General features: G+C 35.6%; 2 protein-coding genes across 2 annotated transcripts in view; one reads left to right on the forward strand and one right to left on the reverse strand.

Moving 5' to 3' along the window:
* Window positions 1-4,965, forward strand: part of mcoln3b (mucolipin TRP cation channel 3b) — a gene marked incomplete at both ends in the record, with an annotated part of 5,230 nt that extends 265 nt beyond the window's left edge. The window contains 12 exons of the mRNA XM_079245595.1: window positions 41-208; window positions 654-807; window positions 1,672-1,747; window positions 1,872-1,968; window positions 2,617-2,716; window positions 2,806-2,918; window positions 3,404-3,553; window positions 3,661-3,762; window positions 4,056-4,178; window positions 4,275-4,481; window positions 4,635-4,765; window positions 4,926-4,965. Of these exons, the coding sequence (XP_079101721.1) occupies window positions 41-208; window positions 654-807; window positions 1,672-1,747; window positions 1,872-1,968; window positions 2,617-2,716; window positions 2,806-2,918; window positions 3,404-3,553; window positions 3,661-3,762; window positions 4,056-4,178; window positions 4,275-4,481; window positions 4,635-4,765; window positions 4,926-4,965 (1,461 nt within the window). The remainder of the gene's footprint in view (window positions 1-40; window positions 209-653; window positions 808-1,671; window positions 1,748-1,871; window positions 1,969-2,616; window positions 2,717-2,805; window positions 2,919-3,403; window positions 3,554-3,660; window positions 3,763-4,055; window positions 4,179-4,274; window positions 4,482-4,634; window positions 4,766-4,925) is intronic.
* Window positions 4,966-6,116: 1,151 nt separating this feature from the next.
* On the reverse strand, window positions 6,117-16,272 carry LOC306759371 (G-protein-signaling modulator 2-like; the record flags this gene model as incomplete). The annotated part of the gene is made up of 11 exons (XM_079245001.1): window positions 6,117-6,284; window positions 7,051-7,166; window positions 7,245-7,415; window positions 8,794-8,953; window positions 10,644-10,752; window positions 11,796-11,951; window positions 12,291-12,406; window positions 12,679-12,802; window positions 15,222-15,361; window positions 15,722-15,857; window positions 16,052-16,272. The coding sequence occupies 11 exons, from the start codon at window positions 16,270-16,272 to the stop codon at window positions 6,117-6,119; spliced, it is 1,617 nt and encodes a 538-aa protein (XP_079101127.1).
* Between the last annotated feature and the right edge of the window lie 5,437 nt (window positions 16,273-21,709).

The raw sequence follows: 21,709 nt of genomic DNA on the forward strand, positions 1-21,709 counted from the left end.
TTTTTCTGAACCTCATAAAACTGTTTTGGTCCAACCAAAGTTGGTCTCTTTTGGGCTGAGCAACCAGATGGTTGTTACATTTAAGGAGGAAAATCTGATGACATTCCAGCACCTCTTCTTGAAAGATTATGTTGATGGAGGGATGGACACATATGCTGTTTACAGACAAGCACATGTTTATGATCACATTGACTACATTGTAACACAGGTGAGAGGATTTTACGTTTAAGAAAAAATAATGTTTTACAGTACATGTTGATTTATTTTGATCATGTCACATTATGGATCTCTTTCTTTTTTTACCTGATTTTTGAAATGTTATTGTTCTGCTGCTTTACACGTATAGGAAGTCTGACTGGCTTGATCTCATGACGAGAATGGACTTTGTTCTTTTCCTTAAGTTTGCTGTTCAGTGTGATTGCATGTCCTTCTCATAAAACAGTTTCCTTGTTCTTTAAGCCAAGTAAGCAACAAAGAACAAGTTCGCCAAGTTTTGGTCGGAGTCATTTCGGCATAAAAAGGAAGTTAGAAAAAAAAAAAAGAGAAACAATGAAAACTAACAAATCAAAGCTGTCTGTACTTTTCCTCCACGCTGATTTTTTTTTTTGTAAATTTAGCATGTTTATTGGCTGTTTTAATTTTTTCCTTTTTAGTATGAACTCCTGCACAACAACACAGTGGGCAATCATGCATATGAGAAAAATGGTAGCGGCTACACACCAATGTCCATTTGTCAAAAGTTTTACAGGAATGGTACCATCTATGCTGGAAATGAAACCCTTGATATAGATGCTCATGTGGATATAGGTAAGCACGATTATTGCTTGATGATTATTGATGAATGACATTTCTTGCTTAAAAAATTGCTCAATTAATATCTAGAGTCCTGATAAAGTAAAGCCATGCAATGATGGGCAGCTTTAAAGGGCAATTGCCAAAAAATATTGACAAGCAGATCTTGTCAAAAATGAACTTGAATTATGTTTTGTCCATCCTGAGACCTTTTGGCAGCTGTGTTGGTCTGCAGCAAACAGCTTTACTCAGATACTGCAGCATACATATAACGTGCCATTCAGATAAGTAAAGAGGAATAATTCTCTGTCATCATTACCAGAAATCAAAGTCAGACAAACCAGAATATGTAAAGGACTGTCCTTCACAAGGATCCCCTTAATAAAAGCCCAAGAACTACCCTGTCGCAGAGTGAAAAAAATGATTCAGAAATCTTTAAAATGATCTTCAGAAAGAGTCTATGTCACTACTTTTCACATGGAAATGCAAAATCTCTCACCACTAACTGTTTGAGGAAGACTGTGGCTCTACAGCTGTACCTGGTGTTCATAATCACTGAACTCTAAAAATAAAATCATTTGGGGGTTTGAATGAAAGACAATAATTAGCATGGAATATGTTTGGGTATGCTACAAGACTCTGGGAAAAGTTCAGATGATGCTGGTCAAGAGTTCAAAATGTGCAAAGCTGTTTTTATTACTTCTTTGGAGAATTGGATGTGTAACATTTTGTTAAAGGTATGATGGCATTCATACTGCTTAACAATATTGACAATAACTAAACCCCCGATCAATGTGTTTACTGGGTGAAGAATTTCTTCCCATGTTTACTTGTGTTTTCTCACCAGTTTCTCTTTTTGTTTTGGCTGGTCTATAACAGATTGCATAGAAGTTTACCCCATGTGTGCTCTACCATCACATGACATACTTCAAAACTTTGAGTTGCATTTCAAAAGGTTTGTAAGATTCATCGACAATTTTTTTTTTAATACTTAAAACTTAAAGCAACACTCTTTTGCTCCCTTTTTGTCGTTGTGTATGAAAACACACATTAGCTCTTATTCTTGCACTTTCTTCCAGGCTAATTTCCATCGAGATCAAATTTGGTCTCAAGGCAATAAATTTACAGACTGTGAGACACCGAGAGCTGCCAGACTGCTACGACTTCAGTGTTATTGTATGTTTGTCTTCACAGCTCAGTAAACAAAAGTTGAGTCGAGACTTCCTTTAACTAGCAGCAATGTGACACATGTGATCGCTGCATTCCTTCCTCTGATGTAACCTAGATTTCTTGCAACTCTGCACCTGTATGACGCTACATCTGTGGTTACACTGCAATCAAGCCAAGTTAAATACATTGTAATTAAAAAGCTTTATTGCAGGTTATCACAACAGATATGTTTGCATCTTTTTGATTCAGAACTACACCATTAGATTTAGCTTGGTGAACAAAAGCTATAGATTAACTAATAACACGATTTGCCTTCAGATTGGAGCGCAGACTCATATTACTCATAAACATATTTTTAGAATAGTGCCCATTAGAGATATTATTAAATGTGTTTAATTGCACTTTTGTTTTTAATGGCAAAATAAAGACTCAAAAGCACCATTCACCTTTTAGCATTGTCCAAACGAAGTTTAGAGACTATGTAGAAAACTACAAAAGCCAATGCAAATTCTGTCCTTATTCTTTTTATACATTTGCTCTTTGCAAAATTCAACAAGAGCTTCAAGGTGATTATTCACAATGTTAATTATTTAAGGTTGTGGGAATTTTTTTTTATCTTGCCCTCTCCTTTAAATTGGTATGTCTGCTTTACAGATTACTTTCTGCAACCAAGCTCACAGTGGCAGGATAAAGATCAACCTGGAAAGTGATATAGAGATCAACGAATGCAAAGAATTGCATGTGACTGGAGCCTGTATGTTGACAGGAAAGATACATTCTTTTCAACAGCCATGTTTAAGAAAATTAAAACTAAATATCATTTTAACTTCTCTATTCCCTCAGCTGCTAAACCGATAATCCTGACTGTGTTGTTTGACTGCCTCATTGTTCTAACGTGCATTACCTCCCTCGTTCTCTGCACACGCTCCGTGACAAAAGGGATTCTGCTGATGTTGGTGAGTGTCTAGCTAACCCCCCTTAGTGGTTTATTTGCCAAGAACTTTAAATGTATGATGCACATCAGGTCATATTGTAAGTGGCACAGAGCTGATTTGAAAAAGTATTTTCCACTTATCTACAATCAATACTGAAGGGTGGAAATGACTCATTTTTAACAAATATTTACCTGATCTATTTATGAATAAGAACAAGTGCATTAATGAGTAAATGGCAGCAAAGCCCATGATGGGTGTATCATGCACATACTTGCCTAAGTTGCAGGCTTTAAAAGATCATCAGGCTCAACCTGAGTCATGCATGACTAATAGTAATGTGATATGCTTGCTGCTTTTTTCTAAACCTTAGTAAATCTTTTGCTTTGTTTTTTTTTTTTTAACTTCTCTAGATTTCTCACACTGTATTGCAAATGTATTGTATACTGTAAAATAATACAGAGTTTGTTACACAGGTTAAAACCTGCATTTTACTTTGTTCTGTATAGGAATACACCCAACACTGCAGTAAACACTGCGGTAAAGACACACCATGGTCAGACAAATTGGAGTTTGTGAGTGGTTGGTATATTTTGATCATTATCAGCGACGCTCTGACCATTATTGGCTCCATTTTAAAGATGGTAATCCAGACAAAGGTAAAGATTTATCTTTCAACCAGGTCATATATTGAACTATAATTTCCCCTTATTTCTGGAGTTCATCCATAACATTTTTTAAAACTTTTTGTTTTTTTTCCTTGTAGATTCTTACAAGCTACGATGTGTGCAGCATCTTGCTTGGCACAGGAACCATGTTTGTCTGGATTGGTGTCATCCGCTATATGGGCTACTCCAGGAAGTATAATGTAAGACTGCAACTTGTGCATGAAACAAGGAATGATTAGTAGTTTGTTAGTGTTTCAGTAGATCATTGCCATGCAGCTGTGGTCACGTGCATTGTTGAAGTGGAAAAATATTATGATCATTATGGGTAAATGACATCTAGTAAACTTCAGCCTTCTCTCTATATTTTATTATAGACACACACACACACACATATATATATATATATATATATATATATATATATAAAATATTATTGTCCAGAGTTGTGTTGTGTGCACTTTTAAACGGTTATGTATTCTTTCACGCCTTCCAGATTCTCATTCTGACACTCAGGGCCGCTTTTCCAAATGTTATTCGTTTCATCTGCTGTGCGGGTATCATCTACCTAAGTTACTGTTTGTGTGGCTGGATTGTTCTTGGCCCGTATCATGAGAAGGTAACATAATAAACAGAAAGGAAAATTCTAGTGCATCAAGAATTAAACTGTTTTCACAGATTCACTAGAAAGTAATGTATTTTGTGACTGTTTTAGTTCCGGACCTTGAACACAGTGTCAGAGTGTCTGTTCTCCCTCATCAACGGAGACGACATGTTTCCAACCTTTAAGAACATGAAGCAGAAAAGCAGCCTGGTGTGGGTCTTCAGCAGGGTTTACCTTTATACCTTCGTGTCCCTCTTCATCTACATGATCCTCAGTCTTTTCATCACCATCATCACTGACACATATGACACAATCAAGGTAATAATGATCACTACAGGTATTTAGTTATTATCCTTCCATTTCCACCCCTAAATGTTTGCCACTCAGGTTAAATTTCATCAATAAGTTTCTGATAAATGATTAGATGTTGGCAGTTTGAAATAATGTCACTTTCTAACTTGCTATTCATAGCAACAACAGCAGAATGGAGTCCCAATATCAGAGCTGCAGAAATTCCTGGCAGTGTGTAAAGATCTGCCCAACTCTGGACTATACAGACTTGACAAGAGCAACAGCTGTATCTTAAATTGTAGCATCAACAGGTAAGATGATATTTCTTGTTCACTTTAGTCCAAGAACCATAGTATACCCTTTGTTTAGATTAAATAACTTGCAGTTTCTGTCTGTCAAAACAATTAAAATTCAGTCATTCTGAGTAAATTCTTCAATAGGAAGTAAGCAAAGTTTTCCTTTCCATTCCAGGTGCAGGGAGCAACAAGAGAGCCTGACTTCTGAAGCATAGCAGTTCTCCATCAGGGAGATATTCAGCGGCTGTACTGTATAAATGATTTCCAACTAAACACTGTGCACTTTACACTATTATATTAGATGGAAGGAGGTTGGAAAGGCGTTACACTTTTTTGAAAATTGAATTCAAAGTTTGACTTGGTAAGATATTATTATATCCATGCTGAAAGACTTAATATGTGGACATAAACAAACAACTGGAAAAAAGACAATTTGATGCACCTTGTAAATACACCTTCAGAAGAAAAGATGATAATTTAAATCTGTATATATACTGTATATATTGTCATTGTGTCACACAAAAAATGATGATTCAGTAAATAAGCTGAAATGTAAACTGAGATTTTATTTCTCCACTGTTGGGAGAATGCACAAATATAAAAGCTAGAATTACATTTTACCTTTCCCTCCAGTTCTAGTTAATCTGTAACATCATAGTCATAAAACAAGCCATTTAACCCTTTAACACTGTAAAACCAAGTCTTTAAATCATCAGAGAGAATATCCTGAAACAGTTGATGCTATTGGCTCCAGTAGTGTAGTGTTGGATATGGCTTGTTCATATCCAACAAGCCAATGAGATTTGCCATTTAGACCATCCGAAAAGGTACTGCTGGACACATCTGTGACCATATCAAATGAAAAAGCAATGTTTTCACATGAGTGAAAGAAATTATTTGTTCAGTATGCTTGCAATATCCCAGTTTGCTTCCCTGCAGAACGTTTGGCTCATATGATATCCTTTCTCCACCGTTACATATCAGTTACCTAATTGTTTTGCTTATAATAAAGGAAGACAGAATTGAGTCCAATATGAACCACCACGAACCACAGTTTATACGAGTGACTTGATGCAAGCCTCCAGGGTAACCAGATGTCACTGCTACACAGGTTGCTGATGGAAACAGCGTATCTGTTGCACAAATAAGGCCTGTATCTAAAAACAAAGAAAAATTTTTTTTGGACATTTAAAAGTCTTATCATAATGTCCAATTTGGAAAATCTGAGATTCTCATTCTCATTCTAAGAGGCTTTCCATGGATTCCCAACAGTACTCTGGCTTATAAAAACAAAATCTAATTAGAAATGAAAGAAAAAAGCTTGGCTACTTCATTTGACATCGCGAGATAAGAAATCTCCATTAAGTCAGCCTGGTTTGGACTGAGTAATGCCAGTGGGAGGTGGAACCCTCTGTTCCTCCATTCGGTTGGTTTGGGAACGCAAGATGAGACTGAAAAAATCGTAGTTTGGAACAGTAGGCCCCTTAGTAGTAGATGATGGAGCAGCACACCTCTGGTCATTCAGTCTGGAGCCCTGAAAGACAAAATAAAAAAGATCAGTGCACAAATCATGCTGCAGAAATCACGATACTTAAAAAGAAAACAAAAAATGAAAACACATATTCAATCAATTGTTAATAAATAAAAAGATCTTCTGCAATAAATGAAGAAAACTGCCATTAGACTCCTGATATCACTGTCCTCTATAAAGACCATCATCTCTGCAACATACTTATAACATTAACTTCTAACATATTTTCAAGCAAATGGAACTTAACATCTCTATACAAAGTGGAACATCTTAAAATTAAATTTAGCTATGAGACCGTAGTATAATGTCTCAGTATAAAGTAAATTAAACACATCAAAATTATAAAAACATCATTGAAGCAAAAAAACTACAAAATTTTTCTTGTTTTGGCATAATATTTCTCAGTCAACTTAAAAGAAACCTACAAACCTTAAACGAAATAATGAAAAAGTATAGTTTGTTTCTTTCTAAACAATAATTTCATTATGGGCTTTTTTTGTTTAAAGCTCTTCCAGGACACTCAGGATTGAGTCTTCAAACTAGTGTTCATTTGTTTCGAGCTTTAAGAGAGACAAAGTTCAAATGACTTATAATTTTACAGAGAAGTATCTATGACTTTCCAAAACAGCAAATTAACTAATATCTGATGAACATACATAAATAATGGAGTTGATGACATGAAAATCCTAGTTTTTTTTTTTTTTTTTAAATTCTTTCCTATAAATGGATAGATAATATTTCATAAGCAAACTGCTTCCTTATACCTCACCTGGCACTTAACTAGCATGTCAAAAAAGACTTCATCCCCTTCAGGCTGGTCAGTGCTGGCCTCGAGGTGACTGTATACGGAGGGTGTGTGCGGTGTGTCTGCACTGGAGATTAGGGCTGGAAAGATAAACAAGTATTTGTAAATCTAGGGCAAATATGTGTGCTTAAAATGGGATGGACCATAAATTTCCTCACCTTGAGACTGGGCTTGGTCTGTGCTGGAGGTGGAGGGTATATGAGGCGGGTTGGAGATGCTGAGACGTAAGCCAGGAAAATGGCTGAGGCTGACCCGTTGGTCGTTCAGGCGACGGGCCTGGGAGCTGGCCAGCAGCTCCAGGAAATGACCAGGATCGCGACCTGAAATAGCTGGAAACAAAGTGATTGTGGATAAGCTATTGACAGCTGCTTTCATTAATTACCTATTTAAATGCGGAGGGAAAACATAGGAAATAATTATATATACACTGCTCAAAAAAATAAAGGGAACACTTAAACAACACAATGTAACTCCAAGTCAACCACACTTCTTTGAAATCGAACTGTCCACTTAGGAAGCAACACTGATCGATAATTAATTTCACATGTTGTTGTGTAAATGGAATAGACAACAGGTGGAAATTATAGGCAATTGGCAAGACACACCCAATAAAGGAGTGGTTCTGCAGGTGGTGACCACAGACCACTTCTCAGTTCTGATGCTTTCTGGTTGATGTTTTGGTCACTTTTGAATGCTGGTGTTGCTTTCACTCTAGCGGTAGCATGAAACGGAGTCTACAACCCACACATGTGGCTCAGGTGGTGCAGCTCATCCAGGATGACACATCAATGCGAGCTGTGGCAAGAAGGTTTGCTGTGTCTGTCAGTGTAGTATGCAGAGCATGGAGGGGCTACCAGGAGACAGGCCAGTACATCAGGTGACTTGGTTAAAGGATATTACATCAAAGTTGGATCAGCCTGTAGTGTTTTTCCACTTTAATTTTGAGTATAACTCCAAATCCAGACCTACATGGGTTGATAAATTTGATTTTCATTGATCATTTTTGTGTGATTTTGTTGTCAGCACATTCAGCTATGGAAAGAACAAAGTATTTAATGAAAATATTTCACTCATTCAGATCTACAACATGTTACTTTAGTGTTCCCTTTATTTTTTGAGCATATATATATATATATATATATATATATATATATGCACACACACTTATACTGAATAGATATATTTATTCAGTTCCAAGTAATTCTACATTTTTAAAAAAGCAATACTCCCCCCAAAATGATCAGGCTGGATTAGAAATTTGTCCTCATGGAATTTGATTGTGATTATTATAGTATTATAAGTATTATCATACTTATTACAGAAAAGTATATCAATAATAATTAAGAGAATCAAAATGGCCCATAAATCCCACTGCTCCTACAAGCACTGGAAGATAGTGGGTAGAGTATTCCTTCAGGTCAACCCAAACACAAGCAGCACAGAGAATCACCAAATACAATCACAGCACAAATGTATAAACTTGATGCATTCACACCATTGGAGTTACACGATAGTCTTTCCAGTGGAAACTGTTCAATAATATTCTGTGTTGTGTTTACTGAGGGGATAAGATGAAACTACATGGGAAAAAAAACTCCATATTAATCAGATTTCTTTGACAAGTATGGAAATCTGGAAGACAAGTGAGAAAACAACACTGTTACATTTAGTATGGTGTGAACACAGATGAACACAGGAACCACTCACATTTCTCTTCAGCTAAAGGTAAGGTAGAGGAGGGAGGGGATTGGGCAGAGAGATGGCTTTGGCCATCCAATGTACACCTTTGGTCATCCATTCTGTTGCCCTGAAAACGAGAAAGGAGGTCGAAAAAGCCGTCCTCTCCAATAGTGTCTCGTGGTTTTGACTGTGATGTTAAAAACAAAATAAAATAGGATTAACATGAGGAAAAAGGCCTTGGATAATACGGAGGATCAGCTGACAAGATTTAAACAAGTTCTAACAAGTTAAGATTATTTTCTGGTTCAGATGCAGGATGAATCACTGGTTATTCCAGTCTCATTCTAATAAGACTAGCCTGTAATTCTGCAATAGCCACCAATGAAAAAATTAAAACTTGGAAAGAAAAACTTGTTTTTCTTTACTTTCATGGAATTGTGTGTAGCAACTAATAAGACAGCTGTTTATGTGTGTGTTTTCCATAATTTTTTGTAAAGATCTACTTCCTTTCATCATAATAAAACTGCTGTGTGCAGGCTAAGACTGAATAAGGTTTGGACTCCACTGTACAGTTGTAAAAAATATAGAACTTATCTTGTACAACCTGAGTTTGACACTAATATAGACAAGAGTCTGACAACATTTAGAAAAGTGAACCATACATTTAATGTGACAACACTTCCTCTCCATTTGTGTTAATAACCACAAATGAAAAGCTTTCGGAATGAGACCGTGTCACAGGATAAATAGTTCAAATTTAACTTTTGGAAAAAAAAAAACAGCTGTAATTTGAAAATACCTTAGAAGAAACGGTTTCATCCTGCTCTGAAACAGTGTGGTTTTCTTCTTCATCTTTGGGGGATGATTTGTTGTTCTTCTGCTTCTTACTTTTAATCCGCTGGAAAAGGAAAAGTTTAGTCGATGCTCTCATTGTGCTGTTTTTTGATGACCCAGGAAATACATCCTCCTCAAACTCCTGTAAATACAAGGCCAATACAGACAGTTAACTTTGTCAAAATGTTTATTTGGGACCACTTTTAAGCAAAGTACAAATGGACATTTTAAAAAAGCCCAAATACACAAAGAACTTTTACTGGCTCACTTCAAATGATCTTATGAATAATAATAATGATCATAAAAAATGGTGATAAAAATGTTCTAAAACAAGTTTGTTATGTGTCTCTATGTCTTGAGGCAATTTTCAAATCAGATTCTGCAACTTTGTTGAGTGAAGCCATACGTACTGGGTATGCAGGTGAATTTCCACTTTGCTTTTTATCAGACTTTGAACCATTTAGTTTTTCTGCACTTCCTTTATCCCTTATTGAAGGTTTCACCCCTGAAACATACAAAAGCATTAAAAATATGGTTTAGCATCACTTAGATGTACCTGCCACTACATGACATTGAATGTCAATTAACTGTGTTCTCTGGTCTATCTATATATTCCAGTACTCATTTAGATGTAAAAAAAACTGGATTAGGCATACTACTCCAAGGTGCATTTACTTACCAGGTAGGTTGAGATGACCCTGGTGGGTTCCTGGCAGGGTAGAACTGTTGGTATTTGTGTTGCATAAGGCATGATGCAAGTGGGAGTTCGACTTGAGGCCTACAAAAAGTCGTAGGTCTGACAAGTTCATCCTAGCTGTTGCCTCGCCACTTTTGTCTCCAGTCTGCATCATTAATAAAATCAAAGTTTGATATGAGCATGTGGATATTAAATACAGGGGCATGATGTTAATTTCAACTTAAGAATATAAGCAACAAAGTCATTCTTTGCTGTTCTCAATATAACCACTAGATGGCAGTGTAGGTTGACAGTAAAAACTGAGTAGAATTAAAGAAAGGAGGTAAATTACAGTGTAAACAGTCACCTCTTTGGCAATTTCCAGATGTTTCTCAGCAAAGTACATGGCTTGCTCATGATTCCCCAGAGCAGTGTGGGCATTTCCCAAACTCCAGTAGGCTCTCCCTTCGCCAACTCTGTATGATGAGAGGTAAACCAGACTGAGCAACTTTAACAGTAATCCTGTAAAAATGGGCAATGTATCACTGAAATGATGAGACTAGTATGCTAAAAACCTCATCTTCAACAGGTAGAACATTATATTATTAATAAATTATATATACATACACATACATATATATATGCACACATACATGTATATGTGTGTGTGTGTGTGTGTATATATATATATATATATATATGCACACATACATGTATATGTGTGTGTGTGTGTATATATATATATATATATATATATGCACACATACATACATACACATACATGTATGTGTGCATATATATATATATATATATATATATATATATATATATATATATATATATATATATATATATATATATATATATATATATATATATATATATATATGCAATAACATTTTTAATTGTACATTTAATTGTACATTTATGAACCCTTATTGCTGCCAAATGTATTTTGTAAGGTAACAGTATAATATCCTGGTCTTTTCATGCTGATCTGGCTGCCTTTAAAGATGCATAACTTCTGACCTTAAAACTCCATGTTCTACACAACATTTTCATCTGGGATACCACAGGACATACAGCTGAATTTAGCTTAAATCGTCATGTCACATGCTGGTAAAAGATATAAATACACTGTTTTGAACGCATGCCATGACTGATTCAGCAAAGAAATGAAAAATGTTATCAGAGACAAAAAAAAAAAGAAGGAAAGACTAAACAAGAGATAAGACAAGAGTCAAGATATGATTGTCTTTTACTGGCTGGAGACACTTCACAGTACCGCTAGGTTGCAAGATGAATTCTGAATTAGCCATTAACAGGCGGCGCATCAATGAGAAAATTGCAATAGTACTGCATCTTTAAGGTCTCTGATGCCCGTAAATAGCATCCCTTCGAAAGTTTTAGTGGATATCTGTAAAGGGGCCACCCACATTCAAAATGCCTTTTTTTTTTTTTTTTTACTTTAAAGACATTTTGGCAGAGAAACTGGTAATAAAAGGCCTTGATAGCATACCGGTCGTTGAGGTCCTGAGCAATGACCAGATGTTTGAGGTGATAATCAATGGCTCTCTCATAGTCTTGCAGAAGTGTGTAGGTGTTACCCAAACTGTAACAGGCCTGAGCCTCCACTGCTCTGTCCTTCAAAAGTCTGGCCAGCTGCAAAGTCCTCCTTAGGGCAAACGAGAAGGGAAGGAAGAAGGTCAAAGAATTTCTAGGGCGGGTGTGGGAGAATGATAGTTATCTGCTCTTTTCTTTTTCTATCTTTGCTATTATTTTAAAAACATGTATTACATGAAAATAGTGGTCTGTTCCTCAACATATTTTAAAAAAAATATCACAATGTCTTTAAGTCTTACATAAAGAACTTGAAAAATAAAAATAAATTCATTTATCTGATGAACACACTTTCGACTGTTAACAAATTTAAGTGTCTTTTTCAAGTCGTTCTGTATATAGCACAACCTATCACTTACTAAATAGACCAGCACAAAGCTTCACATTTACTCACTTGTAGTGATTAGTAGCCACCTCAAACTGGCTGAGGAATATGTATGCATTGCCAAGGTTGCAGTGAGCCCTTCGTTCAGCAGATTTGTCCCCAAATTCTTTAGCAATTTGAAGCCGCTGCCCAACATGAAGAAGAGTTAAGAGTTAAGTTACAAATGACTCCCACTGAAGCCAGAATAAATATAAAGCAATATAAGATAAAGAAAACGTGAAAACAAAAATATTGTTTATGGTCATTATGTAAAAGTATTTATCAGCAATTATACATATATTTGATATATTTATCAGCAATTATACATATATTACCATTTTAAACCAGAATAAAAGCTATGCTATAAAATACTTGGAGAAAGAACAAACAGAACTGTTCTGTTCTAATGCCGTCTTACCTTTTCATGAGCAGCTGCTGCAGACTGAAAGTCACCCAAGAGATAGTAAGTATTACCAAGATTCCCATAGGTACGACCCTGGGCTGCACGGTCACCTAACTCCTTCGCCATGGACAGGTTTGCTCTGTGATTATTAAAAAAAAAAAAAAAAAAAAAAAAAATAAAATTCACAACAGGTGGAAATGATATACATACAAAAGATTTTATACCATATTTACACATGAATATAAAACTGCTGTGTTAATTTTTATGGCTTTGTGATGACTCCATATGACAATTCAACTTGAAAACAATATTTTTTCTTAGCCTTATGTATTCATTAGGGCTGTGACAATATGCTTTTGTCCCGATTTGATTCTGATTTTTTAGGAGCCGATTCGATTTAAATTGCAATTCTCAAAATTCTTTGATATTGCTGATTTCTGTAGTTTAAAAACATATAAAATGTGCAAAACTTTTTTTTTTTGCTTGTCGTTTTTCTTGATTTCAAATCGGAAAAAAACAACACAGTAGCCACACAATAATTCTGCTGCTATAATGCCCAAAAAGACAAGTAAAAGATCAATAAAAAAATGACAAAAATTTTATAATGTATTATTTTTATTTGGAAAAAATAAACAAAAAAAAAAAAAAAATTAAAATTGTGAAGCAAAAAATCCTAATATTCGATTGTTTGACTATTTTCCCACTCCTAGCATGTATGTGTCTATGTATGTATGTATGTATGTATGAGTATGTATACATATATATATATTTATTTATTCTCACCCAGTATTTATTCTCACCTGTTCAACTGCTTATTAAGAAAATTGTTTATCAACCAATCACACAAAGCAGCAACCTAATGCATTTAGGCACACACACACACACACACACACACACACACACACACACACACACACACACACACACACACACACACACACACACACACACACACACACACACACACACACACACACAGTCAAAGCAGTTTTTTTAAAGTTCAAATTGAGCTTCAGAATAGGGAAAGGTGATTGGCTGTTACTGATTGACATGAAACATAAAAAATAAAACATATTGTCAGATTGACTGCCTGACTAAAGTATTTTAAATTAAATACATGCAGTCTGTGACGACCCATGGTTTGTTGGGAAGAAGAGAGCCACCATGGACCCCTTTCAGCAGAGGAAACAGACGTGCACCCTGCAACAGACAACTGCTCTCACAGAGTCAGTCTTGGAGATGCTGATCTGTGATATGAGGCCGCTCATTTCATTCAATTGTTTAGAAAACTCTGAATGCTTTATTTTCAGCTAGAAATGTCATTAAAACCGTAAGATTTCAGACTGTTGGAATTGTAAAGTTCTCTTGCAAAATTGTGCAGCTGACCACTTCATGAACTTCACAAAAATGCTCTTTGTTTTATGAACTGTGTGACTGCTGCTAATGTGCCTGCCCTTGGTTTGAAGTTAAAAAAAAAAAAAAAGTACTTGATTTTATTCGCTCCGGCAAGGAGGTTATGTTTTACCTCCCATTTATCTGTTAGTGTTCAAGATAACTCAAAAAATTATGGACGAAAATTTCTCAGGAGTTGTTGGAAATGTGAAAAGGAAGAACTGATATAATTTTGGTGGCGATCTGGATCACCGTCTGGATCCAGGAATTTTTTTTAAAGGATTCTTTAACATTGTGAGGTAAGGCCATTGGCCCTTGGTGGAGGTTTGGACTCTCCGAGTGCTTTTTTAGTTATTTATTTTTTACAATAAAAAAAAGAAAAAAACATTTCCCTGTCATTAGAAAATGGACAGAGACTTATTTATTTATGGATTTTATGTCAATACTGAGCACTGATCCTGCCAGGTGGTTTTATAATACAGGACATTTTTGTTTTCTTTTAGTAAACCCACCTTTCAGCAGCAAAGTTGATTTCTTGTGTTTATTATCATTTGCCACAAAATAAAGCAACCTCATGCTAAATAAAAAAAAAAACAAATAAATGATCCGATTAGTCAACTAATTGTTTCAATAGTCGGTGACTAGTCGACTATTAAAATAGCAGTTAGTTGCAGCCCTACTCACCATGCCCATCCCTTTATGACCACAGAGTAGTATGATGGCTACTTCCAGAAAGATAATGTCATTTAACTCAAATCATTTGAGTTCTTTTTTTTTTTTTTTTTTTTTTTTTTTTTTTAAATCACAGCTTCCCTGAAATCCACTGGTCTTCCATGACACAAGATCTCAGTCCAATAAAGCCCCTTTAGGATGTCATGGAATGTAAGATTCTCGTCATGAATGTTCCATTCATAAATCTGCAGCAACTCTGATACTATTGTGTCAGTATGGATCAAAAAACTGAAATGATCATTGTCAGTGTGTAAATTAAATCACAATATTAATTTTAATAAAAACACTATACAAAACAGTATGGAGGACCAAACTTTTCATTCATTCATGCATAAATTAATTTAAATACTTCTGAATATGCTTTTATATAATTTCACATCACTGAAATACTGAAACAAAACCCAGTTAATATTTCAAGGTAAACAGAAACTCACTCGTAGTAGTGAGCCGCTTTTCGCAAAGCAATCTTGGCTTCTTCTGGAAACTCTCCTGGCTCAGCTCCACTCCAGCAGATGTTCTTACCCTTGGCGTGGTAAATGTTTCCGAAATTATACAGAGCTCGAGCCTGCCCAACCTACAGCATGCACAGCACATTTTCACAGACAGGAACCAGAGTGACCATGGCTGTAATTAAATACTTAAAATACACTGAAATCAGACTTTCTTGTTTCCCTTTAGGCTGGCCAACTATTCTAAGGTTAGGTACAGATTTTTTTTAAAATACATTTTACGAACATTATGTGGCTATGAAGAATGTTATGTGGTTCATGTTGTACGACCCCCTTATTCATATCAAAGTCAATGAGCTTTTTAGTCACAAAAACTAAATTTTTCAGTCATTTATCCGTGGTTTAGTCAAACAAAAATACCAAATTCATATTTCAATTTGACTTAATTAACTTGTAACTTTAACTGAAACAAAAATATGACCCACCTTATCATATATGGATTTTGCAATATCCAAATGTCTTTGGCAACAGACCACTGCTTCGTCATAACGCCCTAAAAGCTTTAATGTATTCCCAAGGTTACCACTGGCTTTAGCCTCTCCTTGTTCATCTCCAATTGTTCTGGCATTGAAATAGAGAAAAAAAAAGTGTATGTACAGTCGGCTATAAGAAAACATGAACAAAAAAGAGAAGAACAAAGCAGCTCTATTCAGTAAAACTCCTAGAAGTTGTAGTTTAACTATTCAATCACTGAAGGGAAGATTGTGATTAAAAGTTTGAATAAACGTGACTGACTGACATTTCTAAATGTTTACCTGGTAAGTGTGAGGTCATGCTGATGGTACTCCAAGGCTTTTTTGTACTCCTGAAGGTGAAAGTAGGCATTTCCTAGCTGACTGTAGATGGCACTAAGGATTTGGAGGTCCTCTGTTCCAACCTGCAAGGCAGACTCAAAGAAGGACACGCCTGCACGATAGTCACCTGCCTTGCAGAGCCGCTCACCTTCCAGAGCCAGGTCCAAACATGATGATTCCATCCTGTAAGGAAACAGGACCTCTGTGAACAGTGACTGAAACGTTGCAGCAAATATTAAACACATTGTATTATAATGGTTAAAATCTGAATGAACACACTGGATATCTGCTGAACAACATCTTTTTTCTTACTATATTAAAATATTTTATCAACAAGCAACTCAAGGGATGAAAAGAGCTGTAATGCATGATCAGATTCTACTGTCATACAAGAAAACAGAAAACGGACAGACAGCACAGGTACAATAATCTAGTCATTATATTTGTACCATTGCATTTCAAAATTAGTCACATTGATCAACATCAAAGTCACAATGGGTACGGTCACAAGATGTTTTTTAATTCGGAATTAATGTATTCTCCTACGAGTTTACATGAATATAATAATTCCGAATGAACCTTTACATAAACACATCCTTACTTGATTCCTCTTTAAAGCGGCGGGCTGGGAAGGGTTCTGATTGGACAGAGGGTGCATGTGACGTATGACATATACTGGAAATAAACAAAGTTTGCTCCCTACTTCTCGTCTTTTCAGTTGTAACTTGTAAAAACTATATAAGTACCAGTTTTGCTGCTATTTTTATTGTAAATTTGAAGTACCAGCTCAACATGAGTATACTACTTCAACCTTTGCTCCAACTGAGAAGGAGAAGAAAGACAGACCACCGAACACGGAAGGCAAAACAACGCGCGTCATTGGAACAGGACAATGTAACGACCAGAATTAATTTAGAGCGAAATTAAGGTTTACATGACAGAAGAATTAAATAGTTCAAAATTAAAATGGGAATAAATCAGCCACATACATCAGGATTAAGTTGAATTCCGAATAGAAATTGGCATTAGGAATTAAGTGTTTACATGGTCATTTTTCATCAGTTTAAAGCAGAATTAACTTTTATTCGAAATTAAACAGGAATTACTCCCATGTAAACGTAGCAAATGTGACTTTGAATGTGATAATGTGAATTTATTTTAGATACAAGAGAACTGTGAACAAAGATAATGCAGAGTTGAACCCAAGAAATAGGAACATTAAAGTGAAAACTCAAATTTTAAAATCTCTTACAAACATGTATACACAGATTAAGGGAAGAAAACGTCTTAAAGTATGACATTAAAGTTGGCAGTGCTGATAAGATTACATGCTGATCAAGACTAAATTGACCAAGTCTTAATAGAATCTGATCAATGAAAAACTCATGTTAAAGGTAAAAACAATTTATCATTATTTTAAAGAGGCTGGGGGGGCATGTTCAAGAAAATAAGAGATCTTTGCTCCTTAATTACTCAAAAGATCACAATTACTAAAACAATGTAAATGATTTACTGTAATGACTCATTTCATTTTGTTCTGAAATATACACTGCCAGTCAAAAGTTTGGACACATTTTTTTTTCCAATTAAATCCAGTAGGAAGTGTGTCCAAACATTTGACTGGTACTGTAAAAATATGTTTTTAGGATTTTGTGATGAGAAACTATTGTGTTAGGAAATGTAGCACAGGAGCCTGTTAGGAAGTTTGCATTTAGCCAATTGCCATAATAGATTACTGAAATTAATACATGAGCTCCTCAGATAAACATCCTTGCTTGCAAAAGAATTCAGAAACAGGAAGAGCATAGAATAAAAAGATGGAAAAACTAATCTCTATTTGTTTGAAATGCGACAAAATGTATAAATGCAACACAGGATGAAATCTACATGAAGCTTGGTGCAAACAACTTCTGGCATCTGGTTCAATGATAAATTCAGTTTGAGCATCGTACCATGAACTTGCACAATTCTGAAATATTTCTAAGACGTGAAATCTTTTTTATTTTTTATTTTTAAACGATTAAAGATACTCACAATTTTACATGCTTTTATTTAATCACAGCTGGAATACTGTAGAAAATTTTGACTTATTCAAAAATCCCTGGAGACGTAATAAAACTCTACAGGTAACCCCAGAATGAGGAAACATGGCACCATTTACGTCCATTTTTCAGTACACTGGCTGCCTGCCAGTACATTTTCTGATAAATTTTAAGACTTAAATGATCAATTTTGAAGCATTCAAAGGTTCTTGTTCCTGTTACATCACTGACCTAGCAACAATTTTAGTATCCTCTAAATGACTTCTGCTTATTCATTACTATTGATAATTTTGTGTGTTGTGGTAAATTTGTTATATTTTTTCCCCTGTAATGCACTTTGTGAAATCCATCTATTTATTTTCTACACCGTTTAATCCGATTCAAGGTCGTGGAGGAGCTGGAGAATATCCCAGCAGTTACTAAGCGAGAAGCAAGAAACACTCTGGACAGTCAAACAGAGAGACAAACAACTACTCACACTCACTCCTAGAGAGGAAACCGGAATTCCCAGAGAGAACCGATGCATACACAAAGAGAACTACAAAAACTACACAAAAAGGCCTTATGTCGTCAAACAAATCAAAACTTAAAAATTTTAGGGGAAAACCACACCCTGGACCTTCCAGACTAAAGAGGCATATGGTTTGTTGGCAGTATAAAGAAATGCCTGCATGTCTGACAGAACAGGGGTGCACTGGTGTTGAACAGCAGCCTGCAACCTGGAAAATCAATATGAATGCTAAAAGGTTTATACAGCTGTTAGAGCGAAATATGTTACCACCCACACAATGTCGTTTTTGAGAGAAAGTCTTTCATATCTCAGCAGGTCAATTTTAAAACATACTGCATCCATTACAACAGGATGCTTCATACAAAAGCAAAGGAACTGGCCTACCTAAAATCCACACCTTCTCTAATAGAAAGGGCTGTGCATCGTGAAATAAAGATGAAGACAAAGACCTGTGATTGTTGGGCAAAATGCAAAATTAGACAAGAATAGGGCAATACTCCTCTGCTATAAGGTCGAGTAACTGGTCCCAGTTCCCTGGCTCTGGCAGACTGGTAAAATAATAAGAATACTACAGAATGGTAAGCACAGTTATAAGTTTTCTTTGTTTTGTTTTTTTTTTTTTTTTTACAAAGATGTTCAACTTGGGCATTGAAAATACATCTGAAAGTTACTGTTTTTGTTTTTTTCAGGATAGAAGAAAATGTTCCCCAAGTGAATTCCTGTACCTGTAGTTCTGATGCAGTTTTATTTAATTTTATTACTAGATAAAGCTAATTTACACAGCTGATTAGAAACCTTTTTCCAAACAAGCAACTAGAGCAACAGTCTACCAACTTTTAGAACAATCTTCGCTACTTCTCAGAGAGAAAAATTGCAAATATTGCTTTTAGAGAACAGGATACAGGATACTTGTCTGCTGTCTTTAGGGTGCAGGATTAAATAAGTAAATGTCTGAGGCTCACTTGTTCTCCTGTAGAAGTGTCAACAGTACAACCGAGACAGAGCAGAAAAAGTGGAGCATTGGTTCCCTGGCAGGTGATGCAAGTTCACTACTTCTAGATAATCTGCCAATTCTGACTTCCTCTCTCGGTAGTTTTTGTACATTGTGCAGAACAGTGATTTTGTCTGCAACTCATCTGGGGGGTTTCGCAAGTACAACCCCAATTCCAAAAAAGCAGGAACATTGTGTAAAACGTTAAAAAACAAACAAAAAATTAAAACAGAATAAAATTATTTGCAAATCTTCTATAACAAATATTTTATTGAATACACTGCACAGGTTTGATTTATAGGTTTGTAAATGTGCACAAAAAAATCTGCATGGTTGTAAAAAGGTTTTTTTTGCAAACCTCCTGCCCAGAAATGCAAAGAACAAAACTGTGTGCAAGACTCAAGTTGCAATTGTGAATTTTGTCCTTGTCTTTTCACCTCTGATTGGATGATGACTCTCCTTTAAGAGCCGGTGGTGGAGCAGGAGGTCAGGAAGCTATCTGCTTTCTGACTGGACAGATTGATCAGTCACTATCCAAAAAGTTTGAAAAGTTTTAGAACAATATATGTTGCAACCGAAAATATTTTTTTGTGGACTTCCCTGCTTTTTTCTGCAAGATAAAACCAAGCCACATTCTGCATGTGTTACAACAGCGTGACTTTGTAGTAAAAGATTGTTGGTACTAAACTAACCTGGCTGCAGTCCACACTTGTCTCCCAGGTGATGCATTATCAAGCTAAAAGTTAAGAGTTAAGTTAAACGTTTATGAGTTTGAACATAAATGCTTTGTGTTTGGAGGGTTTTCAGTTGAATGAAAGTTAAAAATATCAAAACTTTACTATAATTGGGTTGACCGCAATGCAGTGCTTAATAAAAGCAGGACTTTATTAGAGCAGAGCAGAAGCCTTGCTATGATTTCAAATTTTCCATCACTTAACGCTCAGAACTCAATTATGAATAAATAAAATTAAGTATTTTGATTTCAATTAATTTAATTCATTTATTGAAAAACTCTTCAGGTAAATTCACTGCCAACAAAAACATTTGAATAAGAATTCAAAATTCAGCTTTATTGAACTTAAAGTACAACAAAAGCAAACAGAGAACAGCTGAGTGGGAAGCATGTCAAGTATAATGCAATTAAGTGTTCATTAATAAATTAACATGCTTATAATGCTTATAGCATAACAGTCTGATCTCCCTCAGCATCAGAAGACACAGAGATCTCCTCTGCCTCCACCTCTAAAATACAGTCATGGTAAGGTATGTAACAGTATTCAGCCTTTTTTCTTTTAGAACTGGGACATTCAAAAATCATCTACACTGCAGAAACAGCTACCCTGCTACCATAGCGCCACTAGCTCATTGACCTCCCTAAACCTCAGAGTACATGCACAAAAACTGATTGGATACACAAGGTGTGGCACAAAAAATACCCTTCTATTTCTGACTATATGTTTTAAAATGTTGTATTTTGTTATAATTTTTCCCAACATCTCTGAAGGCTAACACAAGATCGTTAACAAAATGGACGAGCTTGAGGTGCTAACTAGGTCTCAAAAAGAAAGCAGAATATGCAGTATTGTGTGATTCACTGAGACATGGCTGCATGAACACATCCCAGACTCCAACATGTCTGTACACTACATTAAGACTTTACGAGAAAACCATAATAACAAGGTCAATGGAAAGCTAAAGGGAGGTGGAATTGCAGCGCTTCTGAAACACTTTTTGGTGCCATCCTGGATATGTTACTATAAAGGAGAAGGTGGGCACAAGGGACATTAAACTCTTAGCCGTGGGTCTTTGCTTAAATTATTTAGCAGAGAGTTTACCTGTCTTATTCAGGTCATGATTTATATTATACCTGCGTACCGTTGCACACACAGCCTGTGATGTCATCACGTTTGCTGTTGCGTTTGCTGCATGGCAAACACAGTATCCTAATACATTCATTGGTATCTCATGGTGTTTGCTACAAGTAAAAAACCATGGCACACTGCCATGGCAGAATTAAAGCAGCCATGCCTTCAGGATTTGATTTTTCTTCAGATGTTGCAAAGGTAAATATAATT

The sequence above is a fragment of the Telmatherina bonti genome (genome assembly GCF_933228915.1).
Source record: "Telmatherina bonti genome assembly, chromosome: 8".
Classification (NCBI taxonomy): Eukaryota; Metazoa; Chordata; class Actinopteri; order Atheriniformes; family Telmatherinidae; genus Telmatherina; species Telmatherina bonti.